This window comes from Chlorocebus sabaeus, chromosome 1, assembly GCF_047675955.1.
Source record: "Chlorocebus sabaeus isolate Y175 chromosome 1, mChlSab1.0.hap1, whole genome shotgun sequence".
NCBI lineage: Eukaryota > Metazoa > Chordata > Mammalia > Primates > Cercopithecidae > Chlorocebus > Chlorocebus sabaeus.
This window is the reverse complement of record NC_132904.1, coordinates 106,624,012-106,644,641: the sequence shown is the minus strand read 5'-3', so window position 1 is coordinate 106,644,641 and position 20,630 is coordinate 106,624,012. Positions and strand designations below refer to the sequence as shown.

The 20,630-nt window shown below is 38.4% G+C and overlaps 1 protein-coding gene across 3 annotated transcripts in view; it reads left to right on the top strand.

Annotated features, from left to right (window-relative positions):
- RDX (radixin) overlaps positions 1 to 20,630 on the top strand; it is a 95,035-nt gene that overhangs the window by 17,579 nt on the left and 56,826 nt on the right. For 2 of the 3 annotated variants that reach the window (XM_008020782.3, XM_008020779.3), the window contains exons 3-5: positions 7,139 to 7,222; positions 14,545 to 14,640; positions 15,197 to 15,471. In XM_008020782.3, the coding sequence (XP_008018973.2) occupies positions 7,139 to 7,222; positions 14,545 to 14,640; positions 15,197 to 15,471 (455 nt within the window). The remainder of the gene's footprint in view (positions 1 to 7,138; positions 7,223 to 14,544; positions 14,641 to 15,196; positions 15,472 to 20,630) is intronic. The other variant, XM_073020900.1, reaches the window with a different exon arrangement.

Below are 20,630 nucleotides of genomic sequence, written 5' to 3'. Positions count from 1 at the left end.
GAAGTAATGAGAGGTCAGAAAGATCTATGAATTTTAGTTTTCTCATAATTCTAGTTTAGATGCAATTGATACCCATACTGATATTATATAGTCTTAGATTTTTTTATTTAAGGGTATACTTGTGATTATTTTACTTAGTTTTGTAGTTATTTGGTTCTTGACTAAAGTTTATTCCTTTATTCTTAAGGTGTAATTGTTCTTTTCTTAATCTAATAAAGTAAGTTGTTTTTGTTTTCTGGAATGTTTCTTTTGGCCAATTATAATTTTAAAGAAAGTCATTAGTTATCATTTTTGGGATTTTCTAGCATGGATAACACTTTGGAATGACTGAAAGACTCAGCAGGTTGCAAAGTGTGCTTTGTTAGTGGGAGAGAAGAATTAAAAAAAGGCATACAGATCAAAAAGAAAATTTCCTATTTGCAGATGACATAATTGTTTCTGTAGAAAATCCTCGTAAATCTACAAAACAATTACTAGAACCAATAACTGAATTTAGCAAGATTGCCAAATACAAGATTGTATTTAAAAAAATGGCCTTTTTAATATAAAAGTAGTTTGGTTATTTAGTTTGGTTATTAAAAAACATGACATACTTAGTAATAAAGGTACAAATGCTGTACAAGATCTCTACACTGAAAACTAGCTATAAGAAATTAAAGATTTAAATATGTAGAGAACTATAAAATATGTATACAGATCTTTATAAAGTTGGATTAAGATGTCAGTTCTCCATAAAAGTTTTCAGAAATGAAATTCAGTTCCAATCAGTTGAATCCAGGCAGTCTTCTTTGATTAAAATTGACTAGCTGATTCTAAAATATATTAATATATGGATATGCCAGAATGTGCACAGAATAACTAAAGCAATTAAAAAGAAAGAAAGAAAACTTAACACTCCTGGATTTCAAGGTTTATTTTTAAGCCACTAAATAAGACATTGAGGTACTGATGAAAGAATAAATAGATTAATAGAATCAGTGAAATGAAAATACACCAACACACATACATGCACATATGTATTCATTAGATTTTTGACAACGCTGTCACACAATTTAATGGAGAACTATAATTATTTTCAACAAATGGTATTGGCACAAAGGGTTATCCATACAGAAAAACATGGACATTGACTGTTGTCTCACAATTTACAAACATAAACTCAATGGATTATAGACCTACATGCAAAAGCCCAAACTGTAAAACATCTAGAAGAAAACATAGGAAAAAATCTTTGTGACCTTGGAGTAGGTGAAAATTTTTTATATAATACACAGAAAATTTGAACCATTTAGAAAAAGTTGGACTTAATCAAAGTTAAAAACTTTTGCTACTGAAAGATAGAAATAAGAACATGGAAAGGCAAGACAATGGGATAAAATTATATGCCATATAAAGTTCTTTTACAGTTCAATAATAACACAACTCAGAATTTTTTTTTTTTGTGGGCAAAATATTTGAGCAGATATTTCACAAAAGAAGCTATATTAAAGACTGGTAGGCCAGGCGTAGTGGCTCATGCCTGTAATCCCAGCACTTTGGGAGGCCGAGGTGGAAGGATCACTTGAAGTCGCGTTTGGGACCAGCCTGGCCAACGTGGTGAAACCCCATCTCTACTGAAAGTGCAAAAATTAGCCAGGCGTTGTGGCGCATTCCTGTAGTCCCAGCTACCCGGGAGGCTGAGGCAGGAGAATCGCTTGAACGCAGGAGGCGAAGGTTGCAGTGAGCCAAGATCACACCACTGCACTCCAGCCTGGCTGACAGAGCGAGACTTGTCTCAAAACAAAACAAAGCAAAACAAAAAAATAACAACAACAACAAAAAGACTGATAATAATCCAGTGTAGATAAGGATGTGGAACAGCTGTGACTTTATTGTATTTCTGTTAGGAATGTGAACGTTTATAGCTACTTTGGAAAACTCTTTGCCAGTATAATTGAGCAGAGAGTGTTTATTGTTCCTTAAAGAGTCAAAATTATTATACGCAGTTGGATATCAGTTGTGTGTTGTTGATTCATTAAAGATTCTGGAAGTATAGAACTTGCCTTGTAGAGGAAACAACTCTTGAAGCTAGATAAGTTTCAGAATGTGGAAGTTTTTGGATTTTAGAATGATGAATATATAATATATTATGTGCATATGTCATTATATCATGAAACTCCCATCAAGGTCTATGGCATCACCTCTGAAACATTGATATTTTTATAGTTTAATGGGTGAATAGTCGCTTGAAATGGAATAAATTAATTCACTACAAGTGATAGTCTTGTATCACTTCATGTCAGATTTTTGCTCAAAATTAACTCATCTTCAGGTGTCAGTGCTTTTAAGATGTCAAAATTATGGAATAGGAACTGTGGACCCATATTTACAAGACTCACAAAGCCATAATGCTCTAGGAGAAAATATCTAACAAATGAGTAAAGTGATTTATATGGGGGAAATTATAAGCACTTCTTTCAAAAGATTTTGAAAGTCATTAAAGGAGATCTAAGTCAATGTAAAGTGAGAAAACCATAGTCATGTATAGAGTCTGTATTAATAAAAATGTTAATTCTTACCCAAAGATACTGAAGAATTTCGTGTTGTTCCAATACTAAATCATAAATGGTGTATTTTGTAAAGTTCACATTTTTTTTGTTTTGTTTTGTTTTGTTTTTGAGACGGCATCTCGCCCTGTCGCACAGGCTGGAGTACAGTGGCATGATCTCGGCTCACTGCAACCTCCGCCTCCCAGGTTCACGCCATTCTCCTGCCTCAGCCTCCTGAGTAGCTGGGACTGTAGGCGCGCACCACCATGCCTGGCTAATTTTTTTGTATTTTTGGTAGAGACAGGATTTCACCATGTTAGCCAGTATGGTCTCGATCTCCTGACCTCATGATCCGCCCGCCTCAGCCTCCCAAAGTGCTGGGATTACAGGCATGAGCCACTGTGCCCAGCCCAAGTTCACAGTTTTATATGGAGCCAAGAGCAAAGATAATGATCCAAGACTAGTCAAAATAGTTCTGAAGAATAATGGAGACTTGCCCTACCAGATATCAAGACTTATTTAAAGAAATACTAATTAAGACAATACGATATTAAGAGTAGTTTAATTTACCAGTGGAACAAAATTAGATCCATACTTATGCAGATACTTGATTTGTGACAGCGCAGACTTTGGAGAATAAATAAACTAATTAATAAATGATGTTGGGATTTTTAAAAAAACCCATATTTTCATTCATATGGAGATTGAAAAATGAAATTGAACCTCTAACATCATAAGCAAAAAATCATTGAAAATTATGAAAATCAAAATAGGAAATATATGAATATCCTTATGACTCCAGAGTATGGAAGGATTTCTTTTTTTTTTTTTCTTTTTTCTTTTTTAGTTTTTTTTTGAGGCGGAGTCTTGCTCTGTTGCCCAGGCTGGAGTGCCGTGGTGCAGTCTCGGCTCACTGCAACCTCTGCCTCCTGGGTTCACGCAGTTCTCCTGCCTTAGCCTCCTAAGTAGCTGGGACTATAGGCGCTCGCCACTACGCCCAGCTAATTTTTTGTATTCTGTAGTAGAGACTGAGTTTCACTGTGTTAGCCAGGATGGTCTCGATCTCCTGACCTCATAATCCACCTGCCTCGGCCTCCTAAAGTGCTGGGTTTACAGGTGTGAGCCACCACGCCCGGCCTGTATGGAAGGATTTCTTAAGGACGACAGAAAAAATTGGCCAGGCACAGTGACTGATGCCTGTAATCTCAACACTTTGGGAGGCTGAGGCAGGTGGATCACTTGAGGTCAGGAGTTCGAGACCAGCCTGGCCAACATGGTGAAACCCCATTTGTACTAAAAATACAAAAAATAGTCGGGCATGGTGGTACGTACCTGTAATCCCAGCTGCTTGGGAGGCTGAGGCAGGAGAATTGCTTGAACCTGGAAGGTGGAGGTTGCAGTGAGCTGAGATTGCGTCACTGCACACTAGCCTGGGCGTCAGAGTGAGATGCTGTCTTGGGGGAAAAAAAAAAAAAAGATGGTAAAAAATTGATATCTGTGTGTAAAATATTTATAAGTTCAACACTGAAATTAAGTATGTCAGTTTATCATAAAGGAACGCTATGAAGACAGTAAAATGACAAACCACAATATGGGAGGTTCTTTTGTAAGAAATAACTGACAAAGGATCAGTATCAAGAATATATAAAGACTTCTTAAGTAAAAGAAAAAACGACCCAATAGGTGAATAAGCCATATGTGTGAACATTCAAAGATGAGAATGAGTGGTCAGTTAAACATATTGTATTAGTTTTTCATTGGTCTGTGACAAATTACTACAAATTTAGTGTTATAAAACAGCACCCATGTGTTATCCCATAGTTCTATAGGTTAGGAATCTGGGGTGATGTGACTGAGTTCCCTGCTTCAGAGTCTTATAAGGCTGAAATCAAGGTGTAACTTATTCTGCAACCAGGCAGATAAATTGATTAGCTTAGGTCCTCCTAGATAATCTTCCTGTTCTAAAGTCAGCTGATTAGTAATCTTAAGTACTTCTGCAAAATCCCTTTAATCATGTAATGCACCATAATCATGAGCATGACACCGGGGCCATCTTAAAATTCTGTATGCACGTGCCATATACAGAACTGTGGACTTCATCAGCAATCGAGGATCCCGCTTTAAGACCATACTGAGATACCATTTTCTGCTAACTGAATTGTCAGATATTAATAAATCTGATAATGCCCACTGTTCCTGGAAACAGAACAGCAAGAATTCTTGTACAATGCTTATGGGAGTATATGTTGACACAGTTAGGTTGTACAATTCAGCATTATGTGGTAAAAGTAGAAAGTGTGCACACTTTATTACTCAAGAATTCTGACTATATTCTGGAGAAATTCTGACACTCGGAGACGTGTACAAGAATGTTCATAGGAGTATTGTTCCTAATAGCCAAAAAATTGGAGACAGTGTTCATTGACAGTAAAACGGGTGAGTAAATTTTTGTTTGGCCACATTCAGACTGTTGCATAGCAGTGAAAATTCTAATGACAAAAGCTTCAGGGAATCTTAGAAACATATTGTGAAAAATTAAACTAGTAGAGTGCAATTTTAAAGAATTTATTGAAGTAGAATACACATACCAAATGGTATGGGGGTCCCAGCCACCCAGGAGGCTGAGGCGGTAGGATCGCTCGAGCCCGGGAGGTTGAGGCTGCAGTGCGCTAGGATTGTGCCACTGAGCTCCAACCTGGGCAACAGGGGAAAAAAGTGTGTAGTTGATGAATTTTCATGAAGTGAATATACCCGTGTAAGCATTGCCCACCTCAAGAAAGAAAACTTGATCAACAAATATTGTGCAGTTATAATACAGCTAAAAATCAAGAAAAATGAAGCTATTTTACATATAGATACATATATTTATGTTAGAAGCATTTTTTTAAAAAAGCAAGAGAATAACACAAAATTTAGGTTAGTGGTTGCCTGTTGGTATTTACAAAGAAGAAATACAGTGATATATGCAACATTATTTACCGTTTCTTGTTATTCAGTTGGATGATAGATTTATGGGTTTCATTTTATTCTTCTTCATTGTTTACATATGATACATGTTTTGTGTATATCATTTCTTAATAAGATACAGTTTCAGAAAAGAAAAAAATAAGATTATTTTAAAGAAGGATGAATCTGTAAGATTTGATTACAGAAGTTATTCCAGGTGAAAGCTATAACGTGCTGAGGTTGTGATTGTTAGACATATGGGGAAATAAGAAGTCTGATTTAGAGTTTTTATAGTGTGAGTTAAAGTTAGAAAGAGAAAATGGCACAAGCTGTGTCCTCAGTAAACCTATAGGCTGATGGAAAAAGATACATAAAAACAAATGCAGTAATACATATTAATATAAAATTTTAAATACAGTTGTTACAGAAACAATGTTAGTAGAAATCACTACAGGTTTATACTGGTTAAGGGAAAAGTAAAGATTGTTAGAAAATAGATACAGAAACAACAAAGGAAGTATGGGAAAATTAAAGGAGAAATAAATTAATAAAAGATAAAATAAATTAAAAAGCGAAAAAGATGTATTTGAATCACGTGAAGAATTCTAGGTGAAGATGCTATTCTGTGGTAAAAATTATTTTGGTAAGATATGTTAAGTTTTTGAGATATTAGAAAGGTATTTACACAATAAAATTATTATTTAAAATAGAGTTTGGAGCTAGGCATGGTGGCACACACCTGTGCTCCTAGCTACTTGGTAGATTGAGGTGGGAGTATAGACTTGGCGTCCAGGAGATTAGGTTGCAGTGTGCCATGATTGCACCCATGAATGGCCACTGCACTCCAGCCTGAGCACAACGTAGTGAGATCCTGTCTCTAAAAACAACAAAAAATAGTCTAGCAAATAAAGCACTGTAGGTAAATGCTTTCCTAAAGTGAAGAATGTATTTACAGTATGAATAAAATGAAATCTGATTTTTATGTTGGAAGAAATATGGCATAGTTAGTCACATTCAAAGAATTTGGAGTTAGACCTCAATTTAAATACCTGCTTTGCCTTTTTGTTTTTGGAGGCAGGGTCTTGCTCTGTTGTGCAGGCTGAAGTTCAGTAGTACAGTCATAGCTCACGGCAGCCCTCAAACTCCTAGGCTCAAGTGATCCTCCCATCTCAGCCTCCTGGAAATAACAGGCACATGCCACCACATCCAACTAATTTTTAAATTTTTCATAGACACGTAGTCTTGCTGTGTTGCCCAGGCTGGTCTCAAACTCCTGGCCTCAAGAGATCCTCCTACCTTGGCCTTCCGGAGTGCTGGGACTAAAGGTGTGAACCACCGTGTCCAGCTCTTGCTCTGCCTTTTAATAACCATGTGTCCTTAGGTGAATAATGGAAACTCTTTGCATTTCTATAGAAATAGAAGTAATATCTCCTAGTATTATAGCAAGGGCTAAATGAGAGTATGGAAAGCCCATAGCTTAGTGTCCAGTATATGTTAAGTATTCTATAGATATTCCTAAATGAGGACTTTATAAGCTCTTTGTTTTTCAAATAGATTTTCTTATGATTAAAATAAAGCTTTATCACTTTAATAAAATCTTAAAAGTTTTCTCATGCCTAATAACTTCTCTTTTCTACTTATTATTCCTTTTATTTTTATTACAGATCAACGTAAGAGTAACTACAATGGATGCTGAGCTGGAATTTGCCATTCAGCCCAATACAACTGGCAAACAGCTTTTTGACCAGGTATCATTTAACTGCTTGAAATATGCGACTTTTGACACCATAGTGTGAATGTTGTTGCATACTTTCTCTGTTTTTCTGTACTTTTGCTGATAATCCAACAATGTACCACTTTGAATTTTTCGTAGTAGCTATTCAGATATCCCTACTACAGCAGTAGGGATATTCTTTATTCTTTCACATTCCTACATTTGTGGGAGAGGACTTCTTGAAAATAATTTTCAGCAGGCATTTATTTAACCTCTGTGAGAATCATTGTGATGGTGACTAAAGGATTCAAGGATAATCCACAAAGTTGTTGAGTGAAATGAGTAGGAATCCTGGGCAGAAGGAACAGCAGGAGCGAAAGGCATAGGGAATTACAGGTTGAGAGCATCCCTTATCCAAAATGCTTGGGACCAGAAGTGTTTAAGATTTAGGATTTTTTTAGATTTTGGAATGTTTGCATATGTATAATGAGATATCTTGGGGACGGGACCCAAGTCTAAACACAGAATTCATTTATGTTTTGTGTACAGCTTATATACATAGGCTGAAGGTAATTTTATAAAATACTTTAAATAATTTTACGCATGAAATAAAATGTATACTGAGTTTTAACTGCAACCCATCACGTTAGGTCAAGTGTGGAACTTTCCACTTGCAGAGTCATGTTGGTACTGAAGAGGTTTCAGATTTTGCAGCATTTTGGATTTTGGATTTTTGGATTAGGGATGCTCAACCTGTGTAGGCTATATGGAGATCACTAACGACAATTTGGTGTCAGGTTCATAATGTATGAGACAAAGGTTGGGATATGGAGGTCAGGTATCCAGTATATTAAGGAACTGGGACTACTCATCTTATCTTTCTTCTCAGTCTTGAGTGCGCATTAGAGTCACCTGTGGAGCTTTAAAAAAGGGCGAGGAGACAGTGCTTGGAAACCCCTTCCAGAGATGCTGATTTAATTGTCTGGGCCTACTCTAAATCATCAGTATTTTAAAATTTAAGCTTCCCAGGTAATGTTGTATTGCAATGTAAGCAAGTTTTACTGAGAAAACGAGTTAAGAGATTGGCCCCAGGGATTAAGTAAGAACATGAAGAAACTATTGCAAAGAGAGAGGAAGGTGGTATATATCATGCGTGGCATGAAACTTAGAGGAGGATAACTTTTACATAAACTTTACATACACTTTTTCTTAGGAGCAAGAGAGCAATAGCCTGTAGTCAGAATAACTTGATCTTAAAGAATGAAAGAGTTTCTAGCATTTCAGCAATAAGTAACACTAGATACCTTGGTTTTGTTAGTTGTCATTCTGTCAAATACAGATTCAAATCTGATGAAATAAAAATTTTAAATTCTGGAAAGTTGTTTCTTCTGACAAATACTATACTTAATCTCCTGATTCAGTAATTCTTAAAAAGTTCTGATAAGTTCTTTTTGGATGATGAAAGGCTTTTTGTGTGGATATGCAAATTTTTAAAGCAAAATCATAAAGAGCTAAGTTCACCATACCTTGTGAACCAATCTCCACTTTTTTCTTTTTTCCAAACCACTTTTGTTCTGGTATAATATTCACTTCTGTTGATTCTTCTGTGCCTCCTGTTTATGAATATATAGTCTATCTTATTTGAAAAAAATGTGAGTAGAGTTAGCATTTATTGTACTTCATAGCAAATTGAAATGTTATTTATAGTAAGTGAAATGTTTGTGGCAGCCAAAAACTAATCAGCAAGTTATCCTTTTTGGTATTGGATACTAAGAAATAAAACTTGTTTTTTATTAAGTAGAATTACTTTCACTTGGATACAGGAAAAAGAAACCTCATTTATTATAGGGCAGTAATGTGTGGTGGTTTAGAAGTGTGGGCACTGGAGCCACACTGCCTGCATTAGTTCCTGTTGTAGCTGTTTGTCTTTGGACAAATTAATCTCTTTGCCTTATTTTTCTCATTTGTACAATTAGGATGATGATGGTAACATTACTTCTTCGGAGGTTGTGAGAGTTAAATGAAAATCTGTGTAAAGTGCCTAGAACAGTGTTTGATAGTTTTATATATATCTCTTTCTGTTTATATAGATAAATACAGTGTCATGTGCTGCATGATGACGTTTCGATCAATGATGGGCCACTTAGGCAACAGTGGTCCCATAAAAGTGTAATACCATATTTTTACTGTACCTTTTCTATGTTTAGATATGTTTAAATACACAAATACTTAACAGTTGTGTTAGAGTTGCCTACAGTATTCAATATAGTAACATGCTGTACAGGTTTGTAGCCTAGGAGCAACAGGCTGTACCTTATAGTCTAGGTGCGTAGTAGGCTATACCATTTAGATTTGTTCAAGTATACTCTATGATGTTCATACGATGATGCAATTGTCTAACAATGCATTTCTCAGAATGTATCCCCATGGTTAAGCAACCCTCACCGCGCGTGCGCGCGCACACGCACGCGCGCACACGCACGCGCGCACACACACACACACTTCATATTATAAATAGTCTAGATTATTATTTATTTCTTTATTTAAAAAAAATTTTTTTTTAGATAGGATCTCACTCCTGTCACCCCAGGCTGGAATGCAGTAGTGTGATCTCGGCTCACTGCAACTTCTGCCTCCCAGACTCAAGCGATCCTCCCACCTCAGCCTCTTGAGTAGCTGGGACTACAGGTGCGCTCCACCATGCCTGGCTACTTTTTTTTTTTTTGTATTTTTGGTAGAGATGGGGTTTCGTCATGTTTCCCAGGCTGGTCTTGAACTCCTGGGCTCAAGTGATCTGCCTGCCTCGTTCTCCCAAAGTGCTGGGATTACAAGCGTGAGCCACTGCCCAGCCTGGTCTAGATTATTGAGTATTGTTATCTGTTATGGACTCTTCTCAGCAGTTCTTTAGTCCCCGTTCTATTTCCTGACTGCTTTCCTTGAACTCAGATGCAATGATGAGCTTTCCTTGAACTCAAATGCAAGGATCTAAAAATGAAGACTTTACTTTTTTATGTAGTGTGTGTGGAATGAGCTGGCAGGTTCAGGTCAAGCCGGGAGTAAACTGGGTCCTCTAAAATGAGAGCACAGAGCTACATGAGTCCATGTGTAGTAAAGCCCCACGTCTGATTATGATGTTAGATCGAGGCCAGCTGCTCTGTATTTGGGGACTCTGAGTGCTTGAAGTCCTTTGTTTTGCTTCTTGCTGACTCTTCTTGACTGGCCTCCTCCTTTAGCTGCTTCTTGTGAGATTAAAGTGTACAGAGTGTTCATACCCATGTCTTTAGGCTGGACGTGGTGGCTCACGCGTGTAATCCCAGCACTTTGGGAGGCCAAGGTGGGAGGATTACTTGAGGTCAGGAGTTCAAGACCAGCCTGTCCGACATTGCAAAACTCTGTCTCTACTAAAAATACAAACATTAGCTGGGCATGGTGGTGCGCACTTGTACTCCCAGCTACTCAGGAGGCTGAGGTGGGAGAATTGCTGAAACCCGGGAGGTGGAGGTTTCAGTCTACACTTCAGTTTGGGCAAAAAACAAACAAAATATATATATTATATATGCATTTTTTAAATTTTAAAAAAATGTATGCTTTATAGTGTATTAGCATGATAGACTAACTTGTAAGTAAATATACATATGTTATAGTTATGTGTCCAAGCAGTTTCAGTTCTAAAAGTATGTGATCAAAAGTTTATGGGAGCTCAAAGGACAGCCTCACTAAAATATATTAATTAAAAAAAAAACATTCTAGGAACACCTTCTGAAGAAGTAGGGAAGAACCATTGGGGAGATAGGGCGTTTCAGGGAATTTCACAGCTGAGCTCTCTTGTTCCTTGTATTTGCGTAATAATCTAAAGTTAGTTAAGCTGTTATCCCTTGTGCCCACTGTGGTGCATCTCCCTTTTACTTAGCCACCATTGTGAATCTCACAGAGTGTGGAGGCAGAAGCTGAGCCCAGCTGCTTTGTTATACTTCTCTCTGCTGCTTTTGACCTGTACATTCCTACTCCTGCCACTCCAAGCTTGAATGTTTTCTACGGCACTGCTGGGGCAACCTATCTTTTACCAAAGTTAGGTTATTTGGAATCTCCTTTTGTCCACGTTGAATTTTTCATTGTTTGACATTGATCAGCTTGTGCATTATCAATATGAGACTTTATGTTCCACATCTTCTAGAAATTTCTCACTTTTTGCTTTTTTGATAACATTTTCTGAATGCTTTTTTCTTATTTTTAATTTTTTTTTTGTTTAAGACAGGGTCTTGCTCTGTCACTGAGGCTGGAGTGCAGTGGCATAATCACAGCTCACTGCAGCGTTGACCTCCTGGACTCAAGTGATCCTACCACCTCAGCCTCCTGATTAGCTAGAACTACAGATTTGCATGACTACTCAGCTAATTTTTTTTTTTTTAAAGAGACAAGATCTCCCTACGTTGCCCAGGCTCTTCTGAAACTCCTGAGCTCCACCTGCCTTGGCCTCCTAAAGTGTTGGGATCACAGATGTGAGCCACTGTGCCCAGCCAGTGTTTGTTTTTTTGGTTTTTTTTCTTCTGTCATTTCAGTGAAAATTTTCAAGAGTGGGAAAGTAAATGGAAGGGTTCAGTTTGCTGTCTTGAAACCAAAAGCCTAGAATGTTGTAAGATTATTTTGTGTGTTTGTGTGTGTGATTTTTTTGTTGTTGTTTTTTGCTTTTTGTTTTTGAGACGGAGTCTCGCTCTGGCACCCAGGCTAGAGTCAGTGGCATGAACTTGGCTTACTGCAGCCTCCGCCTCCTGAGCTCAAGCGATTCTCCTGTCTCAGCCTCCTGAGTAACTGGGATTATGGGTGTGCACCAGCACACCCGGCTAATTTTTGTATGTTTAGTAGAGATGGGATTTCACCATCTTGGCCAGGCTGGTCTTGAACTCTTGGCCTCAAGTGATCTAGCCGCCTTGGCCTCCCAAAGTGCTGGTATTATAGGCGCAAGCCACCGTGTCCCGCCAAATGTTTTAAGATTATTTTTAAAAAACAGGCTGGGCATGATGGCTCATACCTATAATCCCAACACTTTGGGAGGCCGAGGCGGGCAGATCACTTGAGCTCAGGAGGTCAAGACCAGCCTGGGCAACATGGTGAGACCCTATCTCTACTAAAAATATAAAAAATTAGCTGGGGTTGGTAGTGCATGCCTGTGGTCCCAGCTACTTGGGAGGCTGAGGTGGGAGGATCGCTTGAGCCCGGGGTGGGGGTGGAGGTTGCAGTGAACTGCGATTGCACGACTACACTCCAGCCTGGGTGACGGAGCGAGGCCCTGTCTCAAAACAAACAAAAAAACAAACCAAGGGCCAAGCGCAGTGGCTTGCATCTATAATCCCAGCATTTTGAGAGACTGAAGTGGGAGGATCACTTGAGGCCTGGAGTTTAAGATCAGCCTTGGCAACATTGCAAGACCCTTGCCTCTACAGAAAAACAAAAAAAAACAAAATTAGGTGTGGTGGAATGCACCTGTAGTCCCTGCCATTCAGGAAGCTGAGGCAGGAGGATTGCTTCAGGAGTCCAGGAGGTCAAGGCTCCAGTGAGCCGTGAATCACACCACTGTACTCCATTGGGAGTACAGAGTGAGACCCTGTCTTTAAAAAAAAAATAAGCAAAAAATCCCACAAAAAACCAAGAATGTTTATTAAGAACTGATATTGAATCTTTCTGTAAAGCTTTTAAAATGTTAATGAACTTTTACCTCCCTGGATCATTTTCCTCATTTTATTTTAAATATAGATTTTTTTTAAAAAAATATGCTTTTGTTAGGTGTGGGCAAGCTGGATGTGTATCCTAACTTCACCACTTTATTTACTCTTACTTGCCTTTTTTTTTTTTTTGAGACAGAGTCTCGCTCTGTCACCCAGGCTGGAGTGCAGTGGCACTTGGCTCACTGCAAGCTCCGCCTTCCAGGTTCACACCATTCTCCTGCCTCAGCCTCCCGAGTAGCTGGGACTACAGGTGCGCACCACCATGCCTGGCTAAGTTTTTTTTTTTTTTTATAGTAGAGATGGAGTTTCACGGTGTTAGCCAGGATGGTGTCTCCTGACCTCGTAATCTGCCTGCCTCAGCCTCCCAAAGTGCTGGGATTACAGGCGTGAGCCACCAAGCCCGGCCTATTTACTCTTACTTTCAAGTGCATACCACAGGCTAATCATTCTGTGAGATGCTGTGGATTTTAAGACACACAAATCAATAATCTCTGTCCATAAGTATTATGCAGTCAAGGAGGGTAAATAGACACACTGCTAAAAACACAATTATGATAGAGTAAATGTTCTAATAGCGGGATAGATAAAGTCCTGTGGGAATATCAGGGAATAAGTGATTACTTTTATCTAGATGGTAGGAGAGCTTTATTCACAGAAGGCATGTTAGTTGAGCTGGTCCTTAAAGAATAAATATGTAACAAACCTGCACGTTGTGCACATGTACCCTAGAACTTAAAAGTATAATAAAAAACAAATAAATAAATTTTTCTTAAAAAAAAAATAAATTATTCAATAGTTCGTAAAAATACAGAAGACCCATTCTAGGCAGAGGAAAAAACACGAGTAAAAATGTAGAATGGTGGAATTGATGGTATGTTCTAAGAATGGTTTCTTGCTCAGTGAAGGTAGAGCACGGAATATATCAGAAACTTTTCTTATCACCAAAATGATACTATTTGCCCTAAATATACCAATAGGGTACTTGTGGGGGTAAATGGAAATTGGAACGTAGGATTATGAAAACTATATATATATATTTGAGACTCTTGTTATTTTTGAGGTCATGATAGATAAGGAAAAGGAGGTGTGAAGAAGTGGATCAAGTAAGAGGATTGAAGTGACACTACAAAATCGAGGATAGAGGCTAGGTGCAGTGGCTTATGCCTGTAATCCCAAGACTTTGGGAGACCGAGGCAGGCAGATCACCTGAGATCAGGAGTTCGAGACCAGCCTGGCCAACATGGTGAAACCCCATCTCTACTAAAAATACAAAAAATTACTTGGGTGTGGTGGTGCATGCCTGTAATCACAGCTACTTCGGAGGCTGAGGCGGGAGAATCACTTGAATGGAGACGGAAGTTGCAGTGAGCCGAGATCGTGCCATTGCGCACCAGCCTGGGTGACAAGAGCAAAAAAAAAAAAACAAAAAACTTCTCAAAAAAAAAAAAAGAGCATAGAAAACTTGAATTTGAGTTTTCAAAAACGTTCCTTTAATATCTTAAATTTAGGAAAAGCCTTTTCTATGGCAAAGGAATGTACGTATACTTACGTAGTTTTGTTCTCCTTTGGAAGTGTAGTATTTAGACACAATGTGTATCTTGGACTGAAATTGTTTTTTGTTGTTGTGTTTTAGGTGGTGAAAACAGTTGGTTTGCGTGAGGTCTGGTTTTTTGGGCTGCAGTATGTAGACAGCAAAGGTTATTCTACATGGCTTAAACTAAATAAAAAGGTAAAATATGTACAATAACATTCAACTAATAATTACGTTAAGTTGAAGTTATCATGAATTTGTGCTGGAAAAGCTAAGTCTGACTGATTGTAAGCTTCCTTTTGTAGTTATCTGTTAATCATTGTGAGCTACCATCCTTTTTTAATTCAGTCAGGCACCATCAGCTTACCATCTCAAAAAAAAAAAGAAAGAAAAAAGACATGCTTGCTTTTCCTATTTGAAAACCTAGCCTATGACAAATATTAAAGCAGGTATTACAAATGGTGTACTAAGTACTTCAATTTTGATGTAAATACCTGTAGGATAAGCTTCTCAAGAATATGAAGATAAGTTTTCAATTTGGTTATTAGAATCTGAGTTATAGGTCACATTTAAGAGCACAGAATCTTTTATCACATATATTTGTTTATAGATTTAGAATATTACACACTAAAATGTTCATAGATTTAGAATCTGTTTCACTTTTCATTTTCGTCCAAAAAGAATTTGATATGACTAGGTCTAATTATTGTAAACTTAAGATTTTTGTTGATTATACTTGAAATTATTTTTCCAGGTGACACAGCAAGATGTTAAAAAAGAGAATCCTTTACAGTTCAAGTTTAGAGCTAAATTCTTTCCTGAAGATGTTTCTGAGGAATTAATTCAAGAAATAACCCAGAGACTCTTCTTCTTGCAAGTTAAAGAAGCCATCTTAAATGATGAGATATATTGCCCACCAGAAACTGCAGTTCTTTTGGCTTCCTATGCTGTCCAAGCCAAGTATGGAGATTATAATAAAGAGATTCATAAGCCAGGCTACCTGGCTAATGATAGACTCCTACCCCAGCGGTAAGTGGAACATGCGTTTACATTATATTGTCTGAAAATTATATTCCAGAAGTCTATAAATAAAATGTCTTTCAGGTTTTTAAATTTTTTTTTATTTTTATTTTTTATTTTGGAGACAGGGTCTGGCCCTGCCACCCACGCTGGAGTACAGTGGCGTGATCTCAGCCCACTGCAACCTCTGCCTCCTGGGTTCAAGCCATCCTCCCACTTTAGCCTCCTGAGTAGCTGGGTCTATAGGCACATGCCATTGTGCCCTGCTAATTTTCTTTTTTAATGTATTTTTCATTGAGATGGGGTTTCATCATGTTGCCCAGGCTGGTCTCAAACTCTTGAGCTCAAGTGATCCACCCGCCTCAGCCTCCCAAAGTGCTGGGATAACAGGCATGAGCCACCACATTGGCCTTTATTTTTTCAGATTTTAAGTTGCTAGCTGGATCACAAAGTATACTTCTAAAAATCATTACCTAGCACCTCTGTAGATTTATATGCTCTGTAATTACGTGAGGTTGATCTATCTCTTCTTTCCTCATTCCCGTAGGGTAAGCAATACATGGAGGCAGTGATAATTTGAACTTGAGGAAAGGATGTGACTGTTGCTGCTTGGTACAAATTCTAACACAGGCAGGTGCTTAATAAGTGAGAGTAAGTGGCAGGCTGTGTTTTCTTCATAGAATTCCCTGACTTTTTTTTTTTTTTTGTCCCCGGAGATGGAGCCTCACTCTGTCACCCAGGCTGGAGTGCACTGGTACAATCTCAGCTCACTGAGATTGGAGTCTGCCTCTCAGGTTCAAGTGATTCTCCTGCCTCAGCCTCCCTAGTAGCTGGGATTACAGGCGTCTGCCACCACGCCCAGCTCATTTTTGTATTTTTAGTAGAGACAGGGTTTCATCATGTTGGCCAGGCTGGTCTCAAACTCCTGACCTCAAGTGATCCACCCGCCTTGGCCTCTCAAAGTGCTGGGATTATAGGCGTGAGCCACCATGCCCCGCCAAAATTTAATTATTAAATGTTATAGTGTTCTGCCCTTTATTTTTCTAGCAATAGTAGTCACCTTGGAAGAGGATAGAATTATGTTAAGTTGTTCACAAAGAGAGTCAGGAATATGAGATATTTGATAATCTGTTTATATTCTTCTGGTTTTGAATGTTATTCTAACCTAACATCCTTCGTCTTAGATTTAAAGTACTGAATTGAATAATCAGACTATTACGGTGGAATTTCATTTCATATAAGGATTACCTTTTGCTTTATAATCAGAATTACTTTAAAAAAAATTTCAATGTTAAAGAATAAGAATGGTTTATCTAAACAAGTACAGTGTCAATCTTTCATTGTTAAGCCAGATTGTTGTTTGGTTGGACAGCAGATGAAGTAATTGGCTTACATTTCATAACTCATGTGATTAAAAAAATCTTTTAAACACTACAGTTACACTCAAGCACAGTTTATTTTAAATACATGTGTGCTCTAACCCACCCTGTTTAAAAAGAAGGAAAGTGGCTAAATGCTTTAGATAGGGTTGCTTGTGGTTGCTAGTGCAAATTCCCATTTCAAGATTCGTTCCTTAATTTTGTAGGTCAGTTGTTCTTTCAGAGTTGATATTCCATGAAGGACTAATTCAAGCCATCTAAATGAGACTTAGTCATAAAGTTAGAATACCATTTTTTTTTTTGTTTCTGTTAAGAACAGAGAGAATATTTTCACAGTGATTGGTTTATTCCAGTATGGTATATATAGCACACTTTTTCTCAGTATCTTAAAAGTACAACCTGGGGAGGAAATAAGTAATTAGGTTATTTGGTGATGACAAATCAAATAAAATAATTTAGTGATTCTGACACTTTCTGATTTCTTGTATTGAAAAACCCAAATGAACAATCTGTTCTTACTATAGAAAAGTTTAGCTCTCGTGGTGTATAGATAATTAGCTCCACCAGACAGTATTGCTTCCCTTTGAAAAGAGCTAGATAGGGCCGAGCGCGGTGGCTCACGCCTGTCATCCCAGCACTTTGGGAGGCTGAGGCGGGCGGATCACCAGATTAGGAGATCGAGACCATCCTGGCTAACACGGTGAAACCCTGTCTCTGCTAAAAATACAAAAAATTAGCCGGGCATGATGGCGGGTGCCTGTAGTCCCAGCTACTCGGGAGGCTGAGGCAGGAGATGGCGTGAACCCGGCAGGCGGAGCTTGCAGTGAGCTGAGATTGCGCCACTGCACTCTAGCCTGGGCGACAGAGCGAGACTCCGTCTCAAAAAAAAAAAAAAAAAAAAAAAAAGAGCTAGATATACATAAATTTTTACATACCAGGTTTCTGACCTGGGAAGCTGGATAGTTGGTAATACCTTTATCAAAATGAGAGGAAAAAAAGACATTTGAGGGGGAAGATAAATTCAGTTTTGAACCTTTTGAGTTGTAAACATGTACAGTGTAACCGAGAGAGATATCTAGTATTTTCATACGCGGGTCCAGACCTTTCAGAACAGTCTTGGACTGTAGATACAGTTTTGGGAATAATCACTGTGTAGATGGTAATTAACCCATGAGAATGAAATAGATCAACCTGCAAGTACATGCAAAATGAGAAAAAGACCTAGAACAGACCTTGTTGGACCTCAGCTTTTGTCTTTGGGTTCTGCATTCACAGAGTCAACCAACCACAGATTGAAAATATTTGAAAAAATAAAAGAACACAGCGATGAAAAAGTACAAAATTTTAAAAATACAGGATAACAATACATAGCATTTGTAGTATATTAGGTATTATTAGCCTAGAGATAATGGAAAGTATACAAGAGGATGTGCATAGGTTATATGCAAATATTACACCATTTTATATCAGGGACTTGAGCATCCACAGTTTTTGGTATTCATGGGGAGTCCTGGAACCAATCCTTTATGGATATGGAGAAACAACTGTACTGAGACAAAATGGCCAGAGATTCAAGAACAATACTAGAAGATGGCTGGGTGCGGTGGTGCATGCTTGTAATCCCAGCTGCTCGGGAATCTGAGACATGAGAATCACTGGAACTTGGGAGGTGGAGGTTGCAGTGAGCCAAGATGGCACCACTGCACTCCATCCTGGGCGACAGAGCAAGACTCCGTCTCAGAAAACAAGAGTAATACCAGAAGAGTATTATGTCATGGAAGCCAAGGAAAAAGAATACTTTATGGAGAGAATGGTCAGCACTGCCAAATAGTACCAAGAGGTCAAGTATGAGGAGAACTGAAGTGTCTGTTGGAATAAGGAGATTGGTAGTGACCTTAGAAAGAACAGTTTCCAGCTGGTGTGGTGGCTCACGCTTGTAATCTTAGCACTTTGGGAGGCCAAGGCAGGTGGATCACCTGAGGCTGGGAGTTCGAGACCAGTCTGACCCACATGGAGAAACCCCGTCTCTACTGAAAATACAAAATTAGCTGGGCGTGGTGGCACATGCTTGTAATCCCAGCTACTCGGGAGGTTGAGGCAGGAGAAGTGCTTGAACCCAGGAGATGGAGGTTGCAGTGAGCTGAGATCATGCCATTGTACTCCAGCCTAGGCAACAAGAGCGAAACTCTGTCTCAAAAAAAACAAAAAGAGCAGTTTCCATGGAGTATTGAGTGTTTGAGCCAGATAGTGGTAGATTAGGAGCAGTGGATGTCAGGTATGGAAACTGAGGTTAATGTGTAACGGACAGCGCATAAAGGAAAGTTGTCTCTGAAAAAGAAAAAAAAACTAGGGATGGGAAAAATTGATTATTTTAATTCATTTATTCACTCTACAAATTTTTGAGGCCCTCTTTACTACTGGCATTGGGCATATAATTGTGGTAAGCAATCGACTGCACTGGGTTATGTCTGCAAGGCTGATTGCATGCCTCTCTGCGAGCCCAGAGGCCAGACAGCAAGAAAGATGAGAAACTAGAAACCTAAGCTCTCTAAGAAGGGAGATAAAACTCTTCTCCCCAAAAGCAAGAGCTTGGAAAAGATGCCTAGAGAAAGGAGCAGAGTATAATAAGAACATAACAGTATGTCTCAGACCCCGTTAAGGAATGTACTCTAAGTAGTATGTAACTTGTCCAGGGGGAGATTTTATCATTCCTTTATACTGCCAAGAAATCCCCAGATTTCATGCAAGATTTATAGTAAAACAATAATATTTTCACACCAGAGCTTCTGCTGTCAGTAAAGTAGGATCTGGTAAATAAAGGTGAATAATTATCATATGAGCCAAAGGGAATAGAAATCATAATCTGTAGTGTGCATTGTAGGTAACTTATAAGCATGTTGACTTTGCTGATTTGGTGTTTAGTAGTAGTGGAATATAATGTTTGTATTTGGCTGGGTGCGTTAGCTCACACCTGTAATCCCAGCACTTTGGGAGGCTGAGGCAGGTGGATCACTTGAGGTCAGGAATTCAAGACCAACCTGGCCAACTTGGCGAAACCCTGTCTCTACTAAAAATACCAAAAAAGAGAAAAATTAGCCAGGCATCATGGCGCACACCTGTAATCCCAGCTACGCGGGAGGCTGAGAGCATCGTGGCACACGCCTATAATCCCAGCTACTTGGGAAGCTGAGACAGGAGAATCACTTGAACCCAGGAAACAGGTTGCAGTGAGCTGAGATTGTGCCACTGTACTAGAGCCTGGGCAACAGAGTGAGACTCCATCTCAAGAAAAAAGAAAAAAAAGAATGTTTGTGTTTGCTCACGTTTGAATTAACGCTGGAAGGATACAAAAACAAGTTATTTGGGGAGTATTGGACTGGAGTATGACTTTTTACTCTGCTTTTTAATTGAAAGTATCACCTACATAAAACAACAAAATTAGTAGCAAAAAAGTAAATACATAAAGGAAGAATTAGGGCCTAAGAATTCTGGTTTTCAGTCTGGTCTTTACTTTTTCTGTTAACAATGAGCCATTTTTTTATTTAATATTTTATTCCTTTGAAATATTTGGATTCCTGTAAGCTATCTTTATAATCACTTTTTGGAGCAAGTATTATTCCAGAGAATTTAAGGATCTTGGACACTTTTAACTTTGAGATAATTACTGATTATTCTGATGCAGTTTTAAAAAATAAGAGAGATCCCTGGTAACCTTCACCCAGCCTTCCCTGATGGTAACATCTTGTGTAACTACAGTACAATATTACAAACAAGATATTGACATTGATA